At 36.1% G+C, this 24,549-nt stretch overlaps 1 protein-coding gene across 4 annotated transcripts; it reads left to right on the top strand.

The window, feature by feature from the left end:
* LOC110942424 (BEACH domain-containing protein B) lies at positions 1–24,549 on the top strand. Of its 4 annotated transcripts, none has more exons than XR_004893725.1 (37): positions 1–202; positions 331–396; positions 518–640; positions 1,590–1,653; positions 2,237–2,444; positions 3,056–3,202; positions 3,296–3,619; positions 3,915–4,134; positions 4,223–4,291; positions 4,413–4,799; positions 4,888–5,212; positions 5,305–5,724; positions 6,462–6,620; positions 6,729–6,878; positions 8,072–8,227; positions 8,360–8,401; positions 8,497–8,841; positions 8,929–9,102; positions 9,266–9,426; positions 9,963–10,705; positions 10,795–11,128; positions 11,246–11,434; positions 12,288–12,540; positions 12,684–13,085; positions 13,159–13,335; positions 15,572–15,687; positions 15,770–16,234; positions 16,316–16,517; positions 16,748–16,969; positions 17,049–17,843; positions 17,934–18,380; positions 18,468–18,514; positions 18,976–19,069; positions 19,676–19,860; positions 22,009–22,738; positions 22,828–23,579; positions 24,194–24,549. XR_004893725.1 is itself a non-coding variant. In XM_035990455.1 (37 exons), the coding sequence occupies exons 1-36, from the start codon at positions 153–155 to the stop codon at positions 23,529–23,531; spliced, it is 9,717 nt and encodes a 3,238-aa protein (XP_035846348.1). In that variant the 5' UTR covers positions 7–152; the 3' UTR covers positions 23,532–23,579; positions 24,194–24,549. The 4 variants fall into 4 exon arrangements, 3 of the variants coding, with proteins under 3 accessions (XP_035846348.1, XP_022039877.1, XP_022039878.1); XM_035990455.1 differs by having other exon boundaries at positions 7–202; positions 19,654–19,860; XM_022184185.2 differs by lacking the exon at positions 331–396 and having other exon boundaries at positions 7–202; positions 19,654–19,860.

A 24,549-nucleotide genomic window follows, 5' to 3' on the forward strand; every position in this document is an offset into this window, starting at 1 on the left:
AAAGTAAAGGGTGCTTATTAGAAACGCCATCTTCTTCAACCTCCTCCTCCTCGATCTTTCCTTCCTCCCCCCTTTGCTTTTTGATCATCGTCATCGTCATCGTCAGATCTATTCAACCATTTCAGTTTCTCCATGGTTTCGCTCTTCATGCCATGATCCGCAATCGGAAAGGACCCTCATCTTCCAAGTTTCGCCGAATTAGGTATTATTTCCTCCTCTATTCAAACATACAATTTGTGTTTTACTTTTTACGCAAATTAACTTACACCGACCATCTCAACTGATAACTTGAAGACTCCTTGAGTAATACCCTAACTTTTTACGTTGTAGGAATAGCAAAGTTGTCTGTATGTTTGTGCGGTTTGGTTTGGTTTACATGTGCTATTGTTTCAAGATGTACTACTGATCATCACTCGTCTTGGATTTCTTTTCTTTTCTTTTAATATCCATTTTCTATATTTTTTTGAAGTTTGATAGTCTTGAATTGTGTATGATATTGGCTGGGCGCTGCTGGAAGGATGAACATAGTTAAAGGTGTTGCCGGTCTTATTCGGAGGACATCTGGCTATGGCGCTGACTATGGTGTAGGAGGTTCACTCTCTCACAGGTTCCCTGTTCCAGCACCTAAAATTCAATTCAGGTATCTTCTTCTTATTCATTTTCCTAAATATTATCAATTCCACAATAGGTTTTAAGAGTTGACTTTGGATCATATCATATGGTAGTCATCCTAACTGATGCAAGCCAGTGTACTGCTAATCGAGTCATTGTGGAAATGCGGATGTATAACAATAAGAGAACAGAGTTGCTTGAGCTTGGATGTGACTCTATGGGCTCTTTTTCACTGTCTGCAGGGTTTTAGGTTAAAAGAAACACAACCATAGCTAACGATAGGAGTATAGACTAGTTCGAGTCCTCATGTGACTATGAGAACCAAATTACTATAGTCTGTTGTAGCGTTAGCCAAATGCTGTACTATTTAGTTCAATGTTAACATAAATGCTAACAGGCATTAAGGAGTTTTAGATCAGACTTAGATTTTAATTGAGACATGGCATTCTTCTGTGATTGATCAGAAGTTTGAAACTCACATGCTTATCTGAAATTGATAAGCTTTTGTTTAAAAATTTTGTTAGATTCATTCTAAACTACTAGGAATCATACCGATGGACATGTTTCTGTTCTGTACCGCTAATGAAGGAAAAATGGCTTATATAATTTTTTCTCCAAGCATATGTTCTTTCTTTATTATTTTGACATTTTGTCGCCTCCCATGAAATGTAAGTCGATGTATTTATTCTCCGATTTTTTTAAACCATAAACTAAATAAGGGTGAAATTAGTTAATGTGTTGCCTTATTGGGAGATCAACATTAGTATGCCTTACTTTTTCTTTCACTGTTCACCGTCCAGACCAGGATACATTCTACTGGTGATAAAGAAGTAAAATGAGAGATTGATTTTTACATGCAATAAACAAGGGCTGCTTTTGTGTAGCCTTTAGCCTTCTTTATCTCGTTCTAACTTAAAGTCGTTTTTTAGCTTCAACATTTTCTTTAAACTAAGGCTTTCAGTTTTGTATATTTTTAGTGACATTGGTGATGAGGCAATCTTAGCGGCGCTATGGCAGAGATATCAAAATGCCGCAGATAAGGTACGTTTGTGAACATCCTTGTTATTTAGTGGTCGCCACTTTTCACTTTTCGTGGTAGCTGTATGATACTGTAAACTTGATATCAAAGTGTCCCTGGCAAAGTTTCATGTTGTGCTTTGATATTATAACAGGCTACCCCTCTGCAGCTTATTATTTTTGAATCGCTATAGTGATGTGTGTTTCTTTTTGTTTTGTGTCATTTGGGTTACATAATTTCATGGAGGATCCCTAGATAGATACACTACATTTTGTAATTATGATTGTTAGTTAGAGAGACTGAGAGAGTCACCAGTTTATAATATTTTGCTCCATCATTCTTGCTCACCATGAATACCTCTATTAAGTAGGATCAGCCCTTACCGGTTAAAATTATCATCTAACTGAAGATAGTACTCCATTAAGAATCTTCTTAGAAGAGCCAGATTTCTGTTTTTCATCAATATTTTTATGTGCAGAAAGTATAGGTAAATGCATTTCCGTGTTCTTCAGAAGCACGAATCGTGATATTACTTCATAATCTTGTTATCAGTTAATATTGAACTCTGTCTTGCAACACCTGATCGTTTCTTGTCTCAAATTCCAGGTAGAAAGACAACAGGCTTTTCATATATTTCTTAAACAGTTTATTGTAATATACAAGCACTGGGAGCCGTTTGATTCAGACGACTCATATGGGGAGGACTCTCAAAATCCTGATGAGGTTGTTGTCGGCTGCTTGACTGCACATCCTGCTGAAATAATAGTTGCCTTAGTAGAAGAAGTTACACACATCACATCTATGGTCACTGAATGTAAGTTGCAATTTATTACCCTTTAATCTTCATGGAATATATTGTTATGGAGAGAAATATCACACAAATGACCTTGTTATTCATCCAATCTATGAGCAAGGTAGTTATATATGAATGTAATGTTATTAATGTCTCTACAATCAACACACACAATGTTCCTTTATTATTGGAACAAAAATAAGGGATATGAACAAGGGGTCATCACTCATGCTAGGCCTCACATAGTCTCTAGCCACCAATACATTCATTTGTCTTTGTAGAATTTATGGCATCACTAGGGTAGCACCTATAAGATGTTTTGATAAGAAGGTTTGAATGTGGAATGAGGTCAATTTAGGGCCAGATTGTTTACAGAGGTAAACCATGGGGTAGTTCATTTAGAACCGCATAAACGAATACATTCAACAAAGGTTTCACGGTCTATCTATTAATCTTCACTACTTATTTGTGAAATCAGTATATGTTGAACCTATTGCTTAGCCAAATCTCTTTTCTAAATTAAGCAGATGAGTTACCCTAGGCACTCGTTAAATTCAATGGAAATTTCTCATCTCTTTGTTTTTCATATTTCTTGCACTCAATAAACATATATGGTTTGCCATCACCGACAGACATATCAGGGACTTCAAGTAGCTTGATCATCACATCTGAAGGTTTTGCTGTCTTGAATGCTTTGATTATCATGAATCGCTCAATGCAAAATTGTAAAGTTTTGGGCTATTATGGTGGGATTCAAAAGCTCACAGCACTAATGAAAGGTATGCTATCTCTTTTAACTTTTACCCTTTTTTCATTAAATAGAAGTTTTTTTTTCCTCAGATTCTCCTGTAATATTATATTATTTGTTACAGCGGCTGTTGTCCAATTGAAAACCATTGCTGGAGCGCTTTCAGCTGATGACACTTTATCAAGCTCTAATGTAGAAAAAGCTGTTTTTTTACAAAAGATACTTGTACATGTAATATCAATTGTATGTGGCTTTATCAATTTACGAGTAGATGTACATGGAAAAGCTCTGATAGACGTTGACAACTTGGAGGCATCTGTTGAAAGAATCGCCACAAATCCAGAACCTTTCACCTCTTCACGGGACCCACTTTCTGAAAACAGATTGCAGTGGCATCACAAGGCAGTCATATCAGTGATGGAAGCTGGAGGTCTTAATTGGTTAGTAGGTAAGGTATGCATCTTTTCAGGTTTACTTTCTTCATTGGTTAGTATGTAGAGAACCAAAGAAAGCTGAATATTTGAGATAAACAAGGTTATTATTGCCTCGATGTAATACTTGCCAATGTTGCACTTGAATAGTCATAAGTTACACATGGATGCTTATCTTGAAATTGAATGTTACAAGTTAAGGATAAGAATTTTCATTACTAAATTTAGACATTAACCTTTTGTTGAGTGCCTTTTTAACAGTTTAAATTAGTGGTTGTATTAAGGAAAGTATTTGTTGGATATGTTTTGTAGAGTTGCTGCGTGTGATTAGAAGGTTAAGCTTGAAAGAACAACGGACGGATTCATCTCTTCAGTATTTGACTCTGAGAACTCTTCACTTGGCACTAACTGATAACCCACGTGGTCAAAACCATTTTCGAAGCATTGGCGGACTTGAAGTGTTGTTGGATTATTTAGGAGTTTCCTCAATTAACTCCTTAAAATCAAGGAATTCCTCTCCTGATAACAGACGGTAATATAGGTTATTATTATTATTATCATTATCATTACTGTTTTTATCTTTCATTTGACCTAATCATTGGCTGTTATGGTTTTATCAGAGATGGAAATCCTTTAATGTGGATTTTGCAGCTCCATCTTCTTTCTTTGGAGGTCCTCAGGGAAGCTGTGTATCCTTTCATTTATGCCATATCAGTGAACGCTAAAAATAATCAAATAAACTACATGACACATCATTGCACCTTTTATGACTTTATTTCTTATAATTTGATGCACTTAACCATGTTAAAGCTTTGGCAATTTGAACAATTTGCAATTTCTTTGTGAAAACGGAAGAGTGCACAAGTTTGCAAACAGCTTTTGTTTGCCCGCATTTGTGTTTCAAGGATTTATGCAGGAAAACCCATCCTCTGGTGGAATACCAGAAACTTCTTCTTCGTCTCCTAGTTGTCAATATTGGAGTAATTATACCGTCAGTTTGAGCAAAGCCCTATATTCCTTTGTTCTCTCAATAGAGGATTTAAAATCACATCAGGTGCAATCATCTGGCCGAAGCAGTTTCCCGTTTTCTTCTGTATATGGGGAACTTTCAATAAAGTTCATCATGAGGGTTCTTCAGACTGTATTTCCAAGTATCAAGGCCTTTTCAAATCAAACTGAACTTCCAAGCCACTTAAGGTGAATGATTTTTTTCACAAGTATTCTTTTCAATGAGATGATTGTTTTTTCCACTTAAATATTTTTCTTCTTGCTCATCTGTTTTCAGGATATTTTTATACTCACTGCAGCATTACATACTCTTCGTATTTAGAAAAGTTCTCGTTTTATCCCCTTCATTGCTGGATATATTCCGGTCAGAAGGGATTTGGGATTTTATCTTTTCAGAGCATTTCTATTTCGGAAGTGGGTCGACAGTAATTCCTGAAGCTTATATTAACTATAGTGATGTGCGTCCCTGGAGCAATGAGCCTTATACTCGTTCAAAATCCTTTAACAAACAAGTACAAAGTAATGAAGCTGATATCCTTCAGACAAATGTAATTTCAGTTGTTGAGTTCGCTGCAACACTAGATGCAACTTCACATAATATGGTGAGTTCTTTCTAGTGTCCGGTACTTATTTTAGTTTTTATTAAGTTCATCAGAAAATATTGCTTACCTGTGTAATGTTTTTGTTTTGTCAGCCTGAATGCTCTGTGCTTTTAGATTCTCTTGAGCTATTTGCTTCTAACCCTGAAGTAGCTATTGGTCTAGTGAAGTGTCTACTCCACGTTTTGCAGCTTGCACCCGAGAAAACGTTTCTCTCTTTTAAGGCACTCGATGCAATTCCTCGAGTGCTCAAAGTTGCTTGTTTACAAGCTCAAGATTCCAAAAGACTTGTAACTGATTCTAGTGAAATGAAATCAAATTCACCAGAGTCCCTTCATCGTTGGCGTGGTTGTATGGAAGTTTGCATTCAGCTCTTTGCAGAGTACTTTTCGGTTACTGAAGAAGCAAAATGTTTGGTTTTGAATAGCTCTACTTGTATTGATTGTTTGTTCGATCTTTTCTGGGAAGAACATATGAGAAGTTCCATGCTTTCTTATATCTTTGCCCTGATGAAGGTAATCAGTTTGTTCTATTTATTACTTTTATCATGTCATTTGGGATTTTGAGAGTTCTCTCTCTCTCTCTATGCATGCATGTATGTATTTTGTCTTTATGGGTAGGACCCATCTAGAAACTAAATATGCATGAGAAGCAAACTCATTCACTAATTTTGTTACTTCGATTCACAAGTTTAAATTTTTGAACAGATTCACAAAACCGTGAATCAATGATAAAAAAATTAGTGAATCATTTGCTTCTCATGCTTTTTCATGTATAATTACCTTTTCATTTGAACCTGATTCTATGTATGTGTGTGTGTGCGGGCGCGGGCATGGGCGTGTGCGTGTGTGCGTCTATAGACATACATACACATCCACCCGCAATATATATATGTGTGTGTGTATCTAACACGTTTAAGGGAGGGATCCAATGTAATATTAAGAACTAATCACATTTATTAATTTAAATTATATAAACCAGCAAGTTCAATTCAGATGCACATATACACAAATGTGACTTTTTCGACATTTTTAAATGGAAAATGCTTCAAATGTTCAGTCAAACACTCTAATGGAGATATATGGTTGTGAATCTGCCAACGTATATGTTTCAAATTTAATAATTTGATTGGGTCATATGGTTCTTGTCGAGTATTTAGTTCTTTTTTTTTTAAATTCTAATTCCATACATATATCTACACATATATATGTGTTTCTATATGTAACTGTATTTGATCTGGGCTGACTTGTAGTTCATTCCATCTTCTGAAGATGACCAAAAGGCAAAGTTATATTTATGTTCTAAATATTTGGAAACCTTTACACAAGTCAAAGAAAGGGAGAAAAACTTTGCTGAACTGTCAGTTGATCTGCTGGTTGGGATGAGAGACATGCTTTTGAAAGATCGCCTGGTATATTTCTTGGTCATACATTGTATTTTTTTAGACTGCTTGGACATAATGTATTTTGCGTAGTGGAGTTGTAAAATGAGTCTTACAAGCTTTTGTACATATTTTCAGTATTTTCAGACTTTATTCCGTGAGGGTGAGTGTTTTCTGCATGTTGTATCTTTATTGCATGGGAACCCTGAAGATGAAGAAGGTGAAAAGCTGGTTCTTAATGTTCTACAAACTCTCACCTCTCTGCTTACGGGTAATGATGTTTCAAAGGTACAAGCTTCATTTTGCTTTTTTATTTATTTTTATAGTGTTATACACAGTGTAGGATTTTCTGTCCCTTCCGCTTTTGCAACAATTTTGCAGTGCAGTTGTAACACTTAGCATAATTGAGCTCTTTTACATCATCATCATCATCATTGTCATCATACTCAGTAAATCCCATCAATAGCAAAGCTAAGGTAGGGTCTCAGGAGGGTGAATGTAGATAGCCTTACCTCTACCTCGTAGGAATAGAGAGGCTGCTTCCAGTGAGACCCCCGGCTCGAATTGAGCTCTTTTACATAAGTTTGCCTATCTAGACTGATGTATTATTTTAGTTAATCCTTGTGTTTTTTATAAGCAAATGATGACAAGCTTAATTTTATAGCTCTGAGTTGAGAAAGAACATTCACATGGTAGTATTCTGTTGTGGGTTCTGAATCGACAAGTTATGAACAACTCATATTTTTATTCTATTTATGTTTTTAGTCTTTTTGGTTATTTATATCCTTAGTCTTTCACTCAAATTTATTCTCATCATTGTAGAAGCTCTTTACTCTTAAATATACTTTTCTGCTAATAATATTGCGTGCTATATACGCTCCATTTGCTGATTACGTTTTCTTTGTGCATAATTTCTTATTTTTTTCAAATTGCTTGTTTGCGTATTCTGTGTTTTTAGCCTCCTGCATTTTTATTAAACTTGATTTTAAAATCTCTAATTAGCAACATAGGTTGTTAGTAATGAGGTAAAATACGATAGGTTTGGTTGATTATGTCACGTTTGTTTTGAAAAGAGATGGGTAGAGAGTTCATAAATAGTAATGCCGCTATGATTTTTGTATATACTTTAATCCATAAAAAGAATGTGGTGAAAGTGAATATTTTAACCTTAAAGTGTTGACGTTTACAGTTATCTCCATTGTAAAGTAGATTCAGAAAACCTATTGCACACACATGTTTATTCATTAATTTTGGTTATATTGTGCACACTGCACAATTACCGTTGAAAGCCTCATTTTTTTCTATCAAAACAAGGGATGCCGCACTTAATATGCTGTATTGTCACTATTATTTTTATGATTGTTGAACCTATCTTTGACTGGTGATGACTGTAATAATAGCTAATTTTCTTTCACGTGCTAAAGTATGATATATTTTCTGTTTATTGGCACAAACATTATTGATAGCTGGATTTTGTGTAGGCTGCTTTCCGAGCTCTTGTTGGTAAGGGTTATCAAACACTGCAAACTTTGCTGTTGGACTTGTGTCAAAGAAGACCAAATGCAGGCCTTTTATCTGCTCTGCTGGATATGCTTGTTGATGGGAAATTTGATCTCAAGAAGAGTCCTGTTATCAGGGTATGTTTGCCAAACCTTGTTTTGGAAATGAAATATTTTGAAATCGGTCTTATATCTTGCTTCTTCATTTACTTTTGTGTGTGTTTGGCCTTCGGCGTCTGTTTTTAATGTTTGTTTTTTCTTTGGCCTCAGAATGAAGATGTAATCTTGCTTTATCTCAGTGTATTGGAGAAGGTTGGTTAATCATCTTCTACTTGATATTATTGCTTAAATGTGTTGGTTACACAAATTGATCTAACTGATTACTTTGGAAATTTAAAACTGGGCAGAGCAGTGAGTCAATGCGGAATGAAGGGCTGAACATATTTCTTCATCTACTAAGAGATTCCATATCAAATAGGGCTTCATGTGTTCGAGTGGGATTGCTTAGCTTTCTTCTCGACTGGTTTCCTTATGAAGACAATGATAGTGTTGTCTTGAAAATTGGGCAGTTAATTCAGGTAACTGGTGGACATAGTGTTTCTGGGAAAGAAATTCGCAAAATATTTGCTCTACTTCGAAGTGAGAAAGTGGGCACCCGCCAACAGTACTGCTCACTATTGTTAACCAATATTTCTTCAATGCTAAATGAAAAAGGACCAACTGCCTTCTTCAATTTTGACGGACATGATTCTGTAAGTTTTCTTGCATTTAATTAATCTGCTTCAAATATGCATTCCACCAAAGTTTGACGGACATTGTGACTTTTTTTTTTCTTGCAGGGAATAATAATCAACACACCGGTGCAGTGGCCTAATTATAAGGGATTTTCTTTTTCTTGCTGGGTACGTGTAGAAAGCTTTCCCACAAGTGGAAGAATGGGGCTCTTTAGTTTTCTCTCAGAAAGTAGAAAAGGATGTCTCGCTGTCCTTGCAAAGGATAGGTTATTATTTGAGGTACAATGATATGTTTGTATAACTTGTATATTTTTAAGTTTTGTTTTCTTCAGCGGTTTACGTTGTCCATCAATATCATGATTATTTTCCTTTCGAGTGTTTCCTCTATATCAATACCCATGGATGGCATCTTATTTATTATAATTGTTCTTTATTTTTGCAGTCTATTTATCAGAAACGGCAATGTGTTTCCTTTCCTATCAACCTTATTGGTAAGAAATGGCATTTTCTGTGCATAACACATAGTATTGGTAGAGCTTTCTCAGGAGGGAGTCATTTAAAATGCTATTTGGATGGAGTTCTTGTTTCTTCAGAAAAGTGCAGGTTATGTATTATGTTGGTTTTTAGAGAAAAAATGTTTATTTTTTTGGGCAAATTGCACAAAATAGAAAACCAACTATACACTCTTTAGTTTTTCTTTTTAAACTGCTAATGTTGGTCTTATACTCTTATTTGTCATTTTATTGTATATGTATTTGCCATATGGCATCTGACTATTGAAATTTAATAACTATTTTTAAATATAAGGCTCAAAAGATCATTTTTTCAACGGTGTTGTTTTTTTATTTTTGTTTTTTTCACATAAGCATTTGTTTGTATTTGTGCCATCTAAGCTGATGTAACACCTACACTTCACAAGTAAATTCAGTTAAAAAATAAAGTTGGTTGCTAACATTAGTAATAATTGTAAGTTGGTTTCTTTTTTGCGCGCACTCAAACGTTTGTCGCTAAAATTTGGGACAGGAGTAAAGTTCTCTATTTGATGCAGTTTGCCCATTATAGATATAAATATATTTGTGTTTTTCTCTTCTCATATCTAGGAAATAATTTTGCTCATCTTCTTATGTTTATTTGTACAGCTATCCCAAAGTCTATGAACCTTTGACCAGTTGCATGATAGGAGCACCGATTTTGCATACTTTTGAAGAAGACGGTGTTTCCTCTTCTATCAAAGAGTCGTATCCGTTTTTTGGTCAAATCGGTCCACTCTATCTCTTTAGTGATGTCATCACTTCTGAACAAGTTCAGGGAATCTTTTCCTTAGGACCGAGTTATATGTACTCGTTTCTTGATAATGAATTTGTAGTTTCTGGTGATAACCCCTTGCCCATTGGAGTTCTTGACGCTAGAGATGGTCTTGCCTCCAAAATTATTTTTGGACTTAATGCACAGGCCAGTAATCGTAGGACGTTATTTAATGTTTCACCTTTGCTCGATCATGCGCTTGACAAGAGTTCATTTGAGGCAACTGTAAAAACTGGGACCCAACTATGTTCTCGCCGTTTGTTACAACAGATTATTTACTGTGCCGGGGGTGTTTCTGTCTTTTTCCCTCTTTTCACTCGTATTGACCTATATGGGGATGACAATCAACAGCTTGGATACAATTTGCTTACACCCATAACAAAAGAACGTTTGACTGCTGAAATCATTGAGCTAATTGCCTCTGTTTTAGATGAGAATTTGTCTAACCAACAACAGATGCTCAATCTTTCTGGATTTTCGATTCTTGGTTTTTTGTTGCAATCGGTTCCTTCACAACAGCTTAATATGGAAACTCTATCAGCTCTGAAACATATGCTCAATGTTATTTCAAATAGCGGTTGGTAACCTTTGAAAATTTTCATGGAATAATTGCTTGTTTGTTCGCTTTACCATCTTTTTTTAACAAGATGTTTGATAACTCTCCAGGGTTGGGTGAAGTACTTGTCAATGATGCAATCTCACATGTATTTCTTAACCCTTTCATTTGGGTATATGCTGACTACAAAGTGCAAAGGGAGCTCTACATGTTTCTCATTCAGCAATTTGATAATGATCCAAGGCTTCTCAAGAGTCTATGCCGGTTTCCACGCGTGCTTGATATCATCCACCAATTTTACTGGGATCACATGCCATCACATCCCACTACTGGAAACAAACCTCTATTGCCTATAACAAACAAAGATTTTGGAGAGAGGCCCAACAAGGAAGAAATACAAAAAATACGTCTCCTTTTACTAAGTATTGGTGAGATGAGTCTCAGGTATCTATATTCTTCACCCATCATACATCAGCATTATAATACTTTCTCTTATTATTGTATTACCATTTTTATTCTCTTGGGAATACAAAGTTTAATTAAAATGAGTGGATGTTGCAGGGAGCATATTGCAGTGTCAGATATTGAATCACTTGTATCCTTTTTTGAGACAAGTCAAGACATGGCATGCATTGAGGATATATTACATATGATTCTTAGAGCTCTTTCTCAAAAGTCATTGCTCACATCTTTTCTTGATCAAGTCAATATTGTTGGTGGCTGTCATCTTTTTGTCAATCTGCTTCAAAGGTATGCATGTCATGTGGTCATATTCATACAAATAAATTAATATTATGTGATGTGACATTGTCGTTTGTATTTGCAGACATATTTCACCATTTTCGGTTTTTGCATAACTTATATGTTGTAATAGGGTGTTTATATATACTAAACCACATATCTGCAACTTAATATCTTATTTAAGCACACCTGAGAAACATTGGTTTACGAGCATGCAACTATCATTTTGCTGTGTGTTGCCTAAATAAAACCATCAACTTAGAATATCAACATAAAATAGTAAATTTACATAAAAGTATTTGAGTTTGAATAACTAACTAATGGTATTTGTATGAATTCAACCAATGAAGGTATTGTATATTTGATTGTATTTGTATGAATTCAACCATTTTGATCTACTAGGGAACAAAGCTATTTTGGGTTTTTTTTTTTTGTATTTGTTTGGTTCATTTTGTTTTGTATTGTATTGTATTTCCAAACATATTATTCCCTTTGTACCAGAATTATTGTCAAGAAAAAAAAAACATAACTTAAAATGCGTACAATACATGCTGTTTCTAATTAGCACAATGCCGGTTTTACCCTTAAAGAATTTAAGACTCCAACTGACTGAACTTACAAGGTTTAATGATATGGGTAATTAAGTGTAAATGGGGAAATTAGTAAAATATAACTATCCATTTTGTAAGTGGACAATTTCTTTGGGATAAATTAAATTAGAAATATGGACATTAGTTTTTAAAATAAAATGGATGTATGTCTGATATTGCTATGACAGTTGGCAAATATGTCAAGTTGTGAACTTGAGTTCACAGCCTCTTCCACTTCGATTCGATTTATGAGTTTGTTGTTCTTAATGCAGGAACTATGAGCCGGTCCGATTGCTTGGTTTGCAATTCCTGGGAAGACTTTTGGGTGGTATACCATCTGAGAAGAAGGAGTCGAAGTTTTTTAGTTTGGCTATTGGAAGATCCAAGTCTCCTCTAGAAGGCCCTATGTTAAGGCTGCAACCCATTTTCTCTGCCATGTCAGATAGGCTCTTCAAATTCCCTCAATCAGATGCTTTATGTGCAACATTTTTTGATGTTCTTCTTGGTGGTGCTAGCCCAAAACAGGTTCTCTTTCTTTAATTATATATTGTATTTAGGGTTGAAAATTAGTTTTAATGCTTTGATTAGTTTGACCGTGTGCCTTCACATTTCCCAAGAAAAAGTTGTCTTTGTCTTACACATTCTGCTCTCTTGTAATTATTTTGCAGGTCATGCAGGGACATAATCTGCCTGAGAGGAAGGGAAACAACTCTCAGTTTTTCGTACCACAAATATTGGTTCTCATTTTTAAGTTTTTGTCTGGCTGTGAGGATGTGCAAGCAAGAATAAGAATATTTCGAGATCTGCTTGTGTTGCTTGATTCAAATATCTCTAACATTGAGGCATTTATGGAATATGGATGGCATGCGTGGTTAGTGGCTTCTATGAAGCTTGATGTGATGAGAAACTACAAAATGCAGTCACAAGTTCACAGTGAAAGTGAGATAGTTGAGCAGAACTATGTGAGGACCTTATTTTCTGTAGTTCTTCGTCATAATGTACAGTCTATAAAAGGTGGCTGGCAACACTTGGAAGAGACTGTCAATTTCTTCCTCATGCAAGCTCAACATGTATGTTACTTGAATTTTTTCTTTTAATTTGATTTAGGATTTTGCATCTATCAGTTTTTACTTTTTTGTACAGGGTGGCAAATCATATTGGTATATGCTTCGTGATATATATGAGGATTTGATGAAGCATCTCGTGGACTTATCTTCTAGGGAAAATGTACTTTCCTTGCAACCATGTCGCGACAACACATTCTACCTTCTCAAACTAATTGATGAGATGCTCATTTCTGAACTTGATAACAATCTTCCGGTATGTTCTTACTTCTTTAATATTATATTAGTGGTACATTTATACCACAGTTTCTCTTTGCATGCCATTTGTGTTTATATACTTATTTCTTTACTCCAAGGAAGATATTTGTGATATTATAAGAAATAAATCAATTAGTAAATAGCCTTTATGTATGTAGATCTGAATTTGAAATTGAATAAAAAGGAAAAAGAAAGATTAGAAAGGATGGTTGTTGTTTCCTCTTAATTTAGAATTGATTGAAGTACCAAAATGAAGGCTACAAAATGAGTGCTTGATATTTGATATTATTGGACTGTATTATCATACTAGGGTTTATTAGTATGAGCCCACGGGATCGATTAGGTTTCTAGGGTATATAGTAACCTAGCCATTCGATAATATCATTCAATCCATAGTTATTAAAGGCGCTAGGCGCACTCAAGGCGCATAGGACTCGCCTGGGGCCTAGGCGCAAAGCGCAAAAAAAGCAAGGGCCTGAGAAAAATAAAGCGCATAATGAAAAAAAAATATATTATGTATTAGAAAAAGAATACTATTCTTTAAATAAAATAAACAAAATCTATTATATAACACTTTATATCATTTATTTAGTACCAAAAGTTCTAAAATATTAGTGTATTAGTGTAGAAAAGTAGTTTTCCGTGGATAAAAGTATGGATCTGGCTAGAATCTTGCCGAAATTTAGAAAATTTGGCTGGAAACTCTACGGAATCTAGGAATCTTGCCGGAATGTGCACCTGAACCATCACCTGGAGAATTAAAGCGCAATTTCCTCGACTTAAGGCGCAAATGCCTCGCCTCGCCTGAAAAATGGGCCTAGGCGCAAGAGGCGATGGCTTTTAACCACTATGATTCAATCTTTTACCATCGTACATGGTGTCAGAGCCAGCCTAGGCTCTCTACCATCACCGCTGCGTCACACACACAAATAACCAAACCCTAACCGTCACCACTCTAGAAAAGCCCTAGACTACCACCGCCGCTGCCCTATCCGGCCACCATTCTTTTTTGTAGTTTTCAGTTCCGTTCTAAATAAAGTCTTAAGTTTTCGGTTCTAGGCTCCAGCCGTTATCACTAAATCTCTTTTCGGAAAACCATTGCATCTCATCCCCGCTGCATCTCATCCCCGCCACCACCTACCTCAGATCAGATGACAGCCGCAAAGCCGCCGCCGTTTCGTCCATAAACAGCTTGATACCAAATTGAACCACGAAGGATAATTGTATATCTATTGTGTTTATACTAGGGATGCGAAGGGTATCTATATAGAGTCTACTATTACACATAGATACCTACTAGATTTTGATAAATAGGTATATCACTATATAGAGTTTGCTATTACACATATTTTTTTTTGAACTGCAAACGGGACACTTCATTCAACTTTAAAACAAAACAAATCTTTACTGCAGCAAAGTGCTCTGCAGCAAGATTCAGAGTAACAGTGAAAGTAAAAAACATAATTACAACAAAATTTAAAAGGAAAAGTCTCCATTTCTCCAATCATTCCAGACGACACCAGTGATTTTTGACCGCTGCAGAACCCACTCGAAAGCATGGTTGTTAATGGCGAATAGCGACAAATTGCGATAAGGTGCCTATATGCTACATAGCGAATAGCGATAAATAGCGGGCGCCTAGTTTATAAATAGCGATATACTAGAATTTAAAAAAAAAAAAACTTTTATATGTATATTATATCAAAATACCCTGGTATATATGCTATTTTACATGTATATTTAACAAAAACCTAAAATCCAGCTATTTTTAGCTATATTTAATTGCTTTTTATATTTAAAAAACAAAAAATAAACCGTCGCTATTATCGTTGTCTATCGCTACAACCCTTATAGAGAGCCTAGACCTATACTCTACGTAGCGTGCTATAGCGATCGCTACACTCGCTATTGACAACTATGCTCGAAAGTTACTACCTTGATCTCCTCCACAGTCCTTTGTGATTGATACCCTCTTGCCGTTGAATACGGTTCCGTTTCTCTGCAGCCATATGCACCAGATTACTATCAATAATATAGCTTGTAACACTTTTTTCCTCTTGCTTAGCATTCCATTCCATTTATACACTGCACCATCTCGCTAACTGTTGTATAATTGCCACCATATGGTTTGCAATTTTGCATGCATATTTTTGACAGTGGTTTGCATGCATATTTTTTGACGGTTCTAGCACATTACTACCTTATTGGACCTATGTTTTATGATATATTTACAGTTTCCAGCATGTGGCTATGATTTCTCTCCTGAACGCATTGAGTTAGAAAACGATAAAGATCTTGTCTCTGCTTTGTACGAGGCCCTTCAAGGAGAAAATCATGATCGTATCTCAAGGTACTTTTTAGTTACATCCTTATCTTCCATTCTAGATAATTTTATTTTATGATGAAAATAAAATTTTAGTGTTCTCTTCCAGAGACCCTAAGGTTCATATTCAGCCAGCAGTCAGTAAAGTTGAAAAGATTGATGAATCATGGTGGGATATATATGACAAATTATGGGTTGTCATTAGTGAGATGCATGGGAAAGGTCCAAGCAGGTTCGTACAGAAGTCAACGTCTACCGTGGGCCCATCGTTTGGTCAAAGAGCACGTGGTTTGGTTGAGTCACTGAATATTCCTGCTGCAGAAATGGCTGCGGTGGTTGTATCGGGTGGAATAAGTAATGCTTTTGGTGGAAAGTCACACAAAGTAATTGACAAAGCCATGCTTTTAAGGCCAGAAAAATGCTCAAGAATTGCTTTTCGACTTATGGTTTTATATTTGTGTAAATCTTCACTTGAAAGAGCTTCAAGATGTGTTCAACAGTTTATTCCCATACTGCCTTGTCTTCTCACTGCTGATGATGACCAAAGCAAAAGCCGACTACAACTTTTTATCTGGTATTTTTTTCTTTTTCAGTATTTAAAACTGTTTACTTGTTAAATTTTAGTGAATGTGACAATGCTAAGCTTTCCATATAGGGCCTTGCTTGCTGTTAGATCAAAGTTTGGGATGTTGGATGATGGTGCTCGGTTTCATGTTATTGCACACTTGATTCGTGAAGCTGTTGAGTGTGGGAAGTTGATGTTGGCAACCAGTAATGACACGTCAGACATGGGTAGCATCTCAAAGGAAACCGGAACTATTCAGAATCTTATACAAAAAGACCGTGTGCTTGCTGCTGTATGTCTTGTTTCCTTCCTTCTACTTCATGTTTATGACTGCATTTTATACATCAGGAGTTGTGAAATGACAAAAATACCCACGAATCTACTCAAATATGTTTTAACCACCCATTGTTCTTTTTAGTTGATTCACGGGATGTTCTGTCATTTTACAATCAGGTGGCTTTAATTATTATGGTATACAATATCTAATTTAAATTCTAATGCAATACTGTTGGATCTTATCAGGTTTCTGATGAGTTTAGATATCTAAAAAATTGTGCTGTGGATCGAGCAAAACAAATTGATGAACTCCATGTTAGGATGGATGAAAGTTCATCTTTTGATTTAAACCAGTTGGGGATTTTTGAAGATGAAATACAAAGTAGCTTAAATGTTATTCTTGCCTCCGATGATAGCAGAAGAGCTTCATTCCAGCTTGCTCATGATGAGGAGCAACAAGTGACTGCTGTAAGCTTACAACTTTATGGGTTATACAATTGCATTTTTGTATGGATGTGATTCCCATTTGCATATTGATTTGTAACAGGAAAATTGGATACATATGCTACGCACACTGATTGATGAGAGAGGTCCGTGGTCAGCTAATCCTTTCCCTAACAAGATTGTTACACACTGGAAGCTTGACAAAACAGAGGACACTTGGCGCCGTAGGCAGAAATTAAGACAAAATTACCATTTTAATCAAAAGCTTTGCCATCCTCCTTCCACTCTTCCAACTAACGGGACCCTTCCTTCTACAACTGAAACTAAATCAGGGTTTGCAGCTCACATTCCACAACAAATGAAACAGTTTCTGCTTAAAGGGATTCGAAGGATAACGGATGAAACTTTTCTAGAATCCGTAGAACTCGATGCTGAAGTCACTGAGCAAAAGGCCTCTACCAGTGAGGATTTACCTGAGGTTTCAAAAGACGAAAATGACCTGAAGGATCTTCATGAGCGGAAAGATCATCCGTCTGCCTCAATTGAGTCGGAAGATAGTGAGGTCCTCATGTCTCTTCCGTGTGTACTCGTGACCCCAAAAAGAAAACTAGCGGGGCGTTTGGCTGTCATGAAGAAGGTTCTACATTTTTTCGGCGAGTTCTTGGTTGAAGGAACAGGGGGTTCATCTGTTTTTAAAAGCATTCAAGCATCTGCCAGTTTTGATTTGAACAAAACTGATAATGTAGGGATGCAGAAACAAAAGTTTTTCAAATGGCCACTTAATTTAGATTTAACTTCAGAAGGAGAAACCTCTGATAATGTAAATGCAGTTTTGGGTAATCTTCTTCAGAAGCAATCTGAAAACATCAAGCGCCATAGAAGATGGGAAATTTCCAAGGTAAAAAATTTCTTGAATCTTGAGTAATCCATTTCTTTTCTTTTTTTTGAATAAGAAATATATAAATATGTATATGTATTCTGATAACAGATAAAGGCTGTCCATTGGACTCGCTATTTGCTCCGATACACCGCCATAGAGATTTACTTTAATGATTCATCTGCTCCAATATTTTTCAATTTTTCATCAAATAAAGAAGCCAAAGATGTTGGAAGCTTGATAGTATCCACTAGAAATGAATCTGTTGTCAAGGGACACAAAGACAAGTCTGGAGTTATTTCCTTTGTTGATAGACGTGTTTCTATGGAGCTTGCTGAAACTGCCAAAGAAAGTTGGAGAAGAAGAGACATTACAAACTTCGAATATTTGATGATTCTTAATACTCTTGCAGGCCGATCGTATAATGATTTGACTCAGTATCCTGTATTTCCATGGGTGCTCGCAGATTACTCGTCTGACGAACTTGATTTCAACAAGTCCTCTACTTTTCGTGATCTTTCGAAGCCCGTTGGAGCACTGGATCAAAAACGGTTTGAGGTTATTTATCTCAAATTTTATGTCTGATTTTTAGATTTGATGCTTTCTTGATACAAGTTTGGTGATGCTAAGGGAACTATTTTGCAGGTTTTTGAAGATAGATACCTTAACTTTTCTGACCCTGATATACCCAGGTTATTTTTACTTAATTTTGCAAGGCCTAAAACACGCTTTTTTGACCAATAAAATAAAATATGATCAATTAAAATTTTTTTGTGTGCTTTGATAATACCATATTTACCCTTTCAAACAGTAAAACTATCATAATTATCTATTCCATAGTGAATAAAGGAAAATCGGGTACTTATAGCAGCCTGTTTTGCTGAATAAACAAATGAGAAAACTATGCCATTAATGTGAATCATCTCATTGCATAGTGTTCTTTTCGTTTATTTAGTTAAACAGGCTGTTATTAGTATTTGATTTTATTTTGTTTAAATTGAAACGGGTAAATATGATTTTTATTGTGTTCTTAAAAGGTTAGTATGATATTATGAAATTTAAAAGGATTTATATGAATTATTAAACTTTTAGAAGGTTATATATAACATTGCTCCAGGTATATAAACTAATAATACCCATGATATGTTTGCAGTTTCTATTATGGATCTCACTACTCAAGCATGGGTATTGTGCTATATTATCTCCTTAGGCTAGAGCCTTTTACGGGGCTGCACCGTACACTACAGGTATGTTTGAATGTATGCCTAAGTAGCACTGGAACGGGTACGGGATCGGGGTACGGGGACAATACGGGAACGAGGAACGGCAAAACTCAAAATTTCAAGATACGGGTACGTCAATAAAATATAAAAAAATAAAAATATATTAAACAAATTCCAAAAATACTACATCTTCCAAAGGTAATTAATTATCAATAATCAAATCATTTTCAAATTCCGGTTCATTTAGTGAGAGATCGGCAATCGACAGAGAATTAGAGATAATGAGACTTGAGAGTTTAGAGATTAGAGAAGCCGAATATGATAGGTCCATTTATTTAATGACCGGTTGTGGAATTTGAAAGGGTTACAACCCTAAAATTAAATGGAAACGGGCTGGATACTTCTACCAGATACGTCCCCAACATTGGAAACGTTTAGGAAACATCCCCGACGAGTACCCATGGTGTTTCCGTCCCCGACAAGTACCCGATACGGGTACGGCCACATAAATGGAGTCCCCGTGCTACATAGATGTATGCTATTGGTGTTAATAGATTTGTAAGTTTGTAGGTAAAAGTAATCCTTATATGTTAATTCTTTTATTATAGGGTGGTAAATTTGATCATGCAGACCGGCTTTTTCAAAGTATTGAGAGCACATATAAGAACTGTCTTTCTAACACAAGTGATGTGAAGGAGTTGGTTCCTGAGTTCTTTTACATGCCTGAGTTTCTTGTTAACTCAAATTCATACCATTTTGGAGTCAAACAAGATGGTGACCCGTTGGATGATGTTGGCCTCCCTCCTTGGGCAAAGGTATATATAAATGCTTTACTTATATGTATAATGATCACACAAACAATATAGATCATAGTTACCGATAGCGAAGATGGCGTTCGCTATCGTGCGCTTTGTAGCGAAGCGCCCATGTCTCGCAATCTGTTAAGTAGCGACTCCATAGCATGATTATAGCGGATTCCGGCTGGAAACCTGCAATTTTTGCCAGAAACTTGTTGGAAACTAGGAAGAAGAAGAGCGGCTGTGTTTTCTTGCGTTTTAGCCTTTTTGGGTTAATTAACTTTATGGATTTTAACATTTAACTCCACTATCTTTCATTAGTTTACATTTAGTCCCTAAAACTTGTAAAAGTTTACATAAGAATTGTAAAATTAGTTTGTGTATTTAAACATTTAACCCCCCTATTTTCACTAGCTTACATTTGGTCCCTAAACTTATTAATTTATACATAAAAAGGTATAAATTTAACATTATATTGGGGTTCTAGAGTGAACACTAGTGTATTTGTGAACTGAGTGAACAAATCCTGGCCATTGATGTATACACTTGTGTATTGATATTCAAGGGCTAGGATTAGTTCACTAGTATTCACTATCAAGGGGGTTGTTCACTAATATATAGTGGAGGGGTTAGTTTTTTTTTTTTTTTTTTGGGGGGGGGGTTAGGTTTTTTTTTAGGTTTTTTTTAGCTATTTTAGGTTGTGTTCACATTGGTTCTCGCGGTTCTCACAATAAAGGTGGTTCTCGCATGAGCTCCTCCCTATATATATATATATCATAGGCCGGTTATTGTACAAAATGTCTTATCCTACGAAGCGTAGGAGATCCAGTATAAACGTGCGAAAAAAACTTTATAACATGCGAGTTTGGTTTTTTGAACCAACATACGATTTTTTTTTGTATTAACATGCAAAATTGTTTTTTTTCTATAAACATGCAAAATTGTTTTTTTTTCTATAAACATGCGATCTTCAAATTTTACAACATGTGACCTTTGTTATAACATGCGAATTTGTCATTGCGTACGATTCGTACGTTAAGCCAAAATGTACGATACACTTTTTCTATATATATATATATATATATATATAGGATTAGGTTCAAGAGTGAACACTAGTGTAGTTTGCGAACTGAGTGAACTAATCCTGGCCATACACGTGTGTAGATCAATGGCCAGGATTTGATGTTGAAATACACTAGTGTATTTTACGATTTGATGATGAGATCCTGGCCATACACGTGTGTAGATCAATGGTCAGGATTTGTTCACTCAGTTCGCAAATACACTAGCGTTCACTCTAGAACCCCACCCTATATATATATATATATAGAATAAGTATAATGTACAAAACCGCTTATCATACATTATCGTACGCGACAATAACTATAACGTGTGTGATTATTTTTTTTGCCAGTATAACGTGCGTGATTAACATACTCATGCGTGATTATCACCAAAAAATAGATCCCATGCGTTATTTTGTGTCTGATGCGTGATTAGGGCAATGATCCGACGGTTGCGCGCGTCGCCTACATAATGTACGATAAGCCTTTTTGTATGTTAACCTTACTCTATATATATATAGGGGGCTGCTAGAATGAGAACCACCCCGAGTTGTAAGAACCGCGAGAACTACACCCCACGGAGCGCCGTTCGCCGCAATTTTTTTTTTACAAGTAGATGTGTGCATTATAAACACGGCCGTAAAAAATCACGGCGAACGGCGCTCCGTGGGGTGTACTTTTTTACACCTCAAGTTTGGTGTTTTTTAATTTTTTTTCTTTTTTCTTTTTTTTTTTCACCAAACTTGAGGTGTAAAAAAGTACACCCCACGGAGCGCCGTTCGCCGTGATTTTTTACGGCCGTGTTTATAATGCACACATCTACTTGTAAAAAAAAAATCGCGGCGAACGGCGCTCCGTGGGGTGTAGTTCTCGCGGTTCTTACCACTCGAGGTGGTTCTCATTCTAGCGGCTCCCTATATATATATATATATATATATATATATATATATATATATATATATAGCTAAACATGAAATAGCAGGGCTATTTCATCGCTGTCGCTACGTACCTTGTCGCTATTCGCTATCATTAACTATGATATAGATAGATGCTTATCCCAGCATGATAAATCTGTTTCAACTTGTTTATTTTTTTGGCTTAGGGATCCCCTGAAGAGTTCATAAGTATAAACCGAGAAGCCCTAGAAAGTGAATACGTTAGTTCCAATCTTCACCATTGGGTTGATTTAATTTTTGGTTACAAGCAACGTGGAAAACAAGCAGTCGAGGCAGCAAATATATTCTATTATTTAACTTATGAGGGAGCTGTTGACTTAGAAACAATGGAAGATGAATTGCAAAGGTCAGCCATTGAAGACCAGATTGCTAATTTTGGTCAAACACCGATTCAAATCTTTCGCAAGAGACACCCGAGGAGGGGTCCCCCAATTCCAATTACACATCCTTTACGATTTGCTCCTTCTTCTATTACATTGAATTCGATAGTTTCTAGTACAAGTAGTCTACCTTCAGCGGTGTTGTATGTGGGAATATCCGATTCAAATGTTGTCCTTGTGAATCAGGGGCTGACAATGTCGGTCAAAATGTGGTTGACCACCCAATTGCAATCTGGTGGCAACTTCACCTTTTCTAGCTCACAGGAAGCCTACTTTGCTATTGGTGCGGATGTGGTTTCTCCTCGTAGAATTGGTAGTCCTTTGGCGGAAAATATCGAACTTGGAGCACAATGCTTTACTACAATGCAAACACCATCTGGAAATTTTCTCGTTTCATGTGGAAATTGGGAAAATAGTTTTCAGCTCATCGCCTTGAATGATGGAAGATTAGTGCAGAGTGTAAGACGACATAAGGATGTCGTTAGCTGTGTTTATGGTATGTAAACTCTATTTCAGATCTTTTATTTTTCTTTGAAATTTATGATCTAGTCTTCATTTTTGTTTTAAAAATTAATTAATTTACAGTTACATCAGACGGGAGCATCCTTGCTACTGGTAGTTATGATACAACCGTTATGATTTGGGAAATTCTGCGTACAAAAAACTCAGAAAAAAGAACACGCAACATAATACCAACAGAGTTCAACAACCGTAAAGACTGTGTGATTGCCGACACTCCTTTCCATATATTATGTGGACATGATGACGTCATTACATGCTTATACGCAAGTGTAGAACTAGATTTGGTTATTAGCGGATCAAAAGACGGGACTTGTGTTTTTCATACGTTACGCAAAGGAAGATACATAAGATCACTTCAACATCCATCTGGATGCCAGCTGTCAAAACTGGTTGCATCTCGACACGGAAGAATTGTACTTTATGCTGAGGATGATCTTAGTTTACATCTTTATTCTATAAACGGGAAACACCTGAATTCTTGTGAATCAAATGGGCGGTTGAACTGTATTGAGCTGAGCAGTTGTGGTGAGTTTTTGGTTTGTGCAGGAGATCAAGGACAGGTTGTTGTGCGGTCTATGAAGTCACTTGAGATTATAGGAAGGTATAGTGGTGCTGGGAAGATTATAACGTCACTGACTGTGACCCAAGAGGAATGTATTTTGGCTGGGACAAAAGATGGAAGTCTTCTTGTCTATTCAATTGAAAATCCTCATCTTCGTAGGACTAGTGTGTCCCGGAGCCTCAAAATTAAAGCTTCTGGGACATGATGATCATTGTATGCATGGTTGTTGGCCAACAGCTACTATGAGCATGAGGTATTTTTTTATCCAGTTATTGTTTTTTTCTAAAAAAAATTGGGGCAACGGGCACTGTTTTCATAACCGGACGGTCCGGGAACTTGTACATAACCGGTTCGGTTGAGTCTATATGAACTGGCCAGTGACCTGTTGAATCGGATTTAAAAAAAATTATGCTTTTTTCATTTATTACGTCAGGCTCTTTATTTTGTTTATTCCGGTGCTCAAAAAGTAGTTTCCATATTTTGTTTTAACTTATATATCGTCATTGGCCTAGTGGTGGAGTGACTTGGGTTCTCCAATAGAGACCCAAGTTCAATTCCCATTAGTGCCACTTTGGTGGCCACCGACACCCGCTTTAAGCCGGACCGAGGACACTCGAGGTCTCGGGTTCGAAACATGTTTCTTACCCCTCTTTGATGGCTATGGGTATTTGCCGCCAGGGATCCTTGTCGGGTGGTGAACTGGGAAGGGAGATCCCTTCCGCAGTCAGGGGTATCGTCATTGGGTTTTTGACATTGGAGGTCCGGTTATGAAAACGTTGACGGGTCTATTTTTCAGATTTATGAATAATATATGACAATTATTGTTATTTTTGTGTTCTGACATCTATACTATATTTGAAACTACAGGATATCCACATGACATACCGAGATTTTCAAACCAAAACGCTATATTCATTGTCTGCAGGAAATTGGAAACTGGTGAATGTGCTAACAAACAAATACATGTACATTATTATGTGCTTAGGTTGTGGACATATTTAATTAATACTCACCATAAATTTAATCATAGATATGTTGATTCCCTTGTCAACTCTGCTTATGGGATCAGCTTATTTTTTTCTAGGGCTTAAATTTATCAGGGTTTTAAGGTATGTTTTTTGTCACTTTTGCCTACAGTTTGTAGCTGCCATGTATGTATGTATGTATACATACACAAACATATATATACATGAACACATATATTAGGGTTGATTAAGTACTAA

Source organism: Helianthus annuus, chromosome 5, assembly GCF_002127325.2.
Source record: "Helianthus annuus cultivar XRQ/B chromosome 5, HanXRQr2.0-SUNRISE, whole genome shotgun sequence".
Classification (NCBI taxonomy): domain Eukaryota; kingdom Viridiplantae; phylum Streptophyta; class Magnoliopsida; order Asterales; family Asteraceae; genus Helianthus; species Helianthus annuus.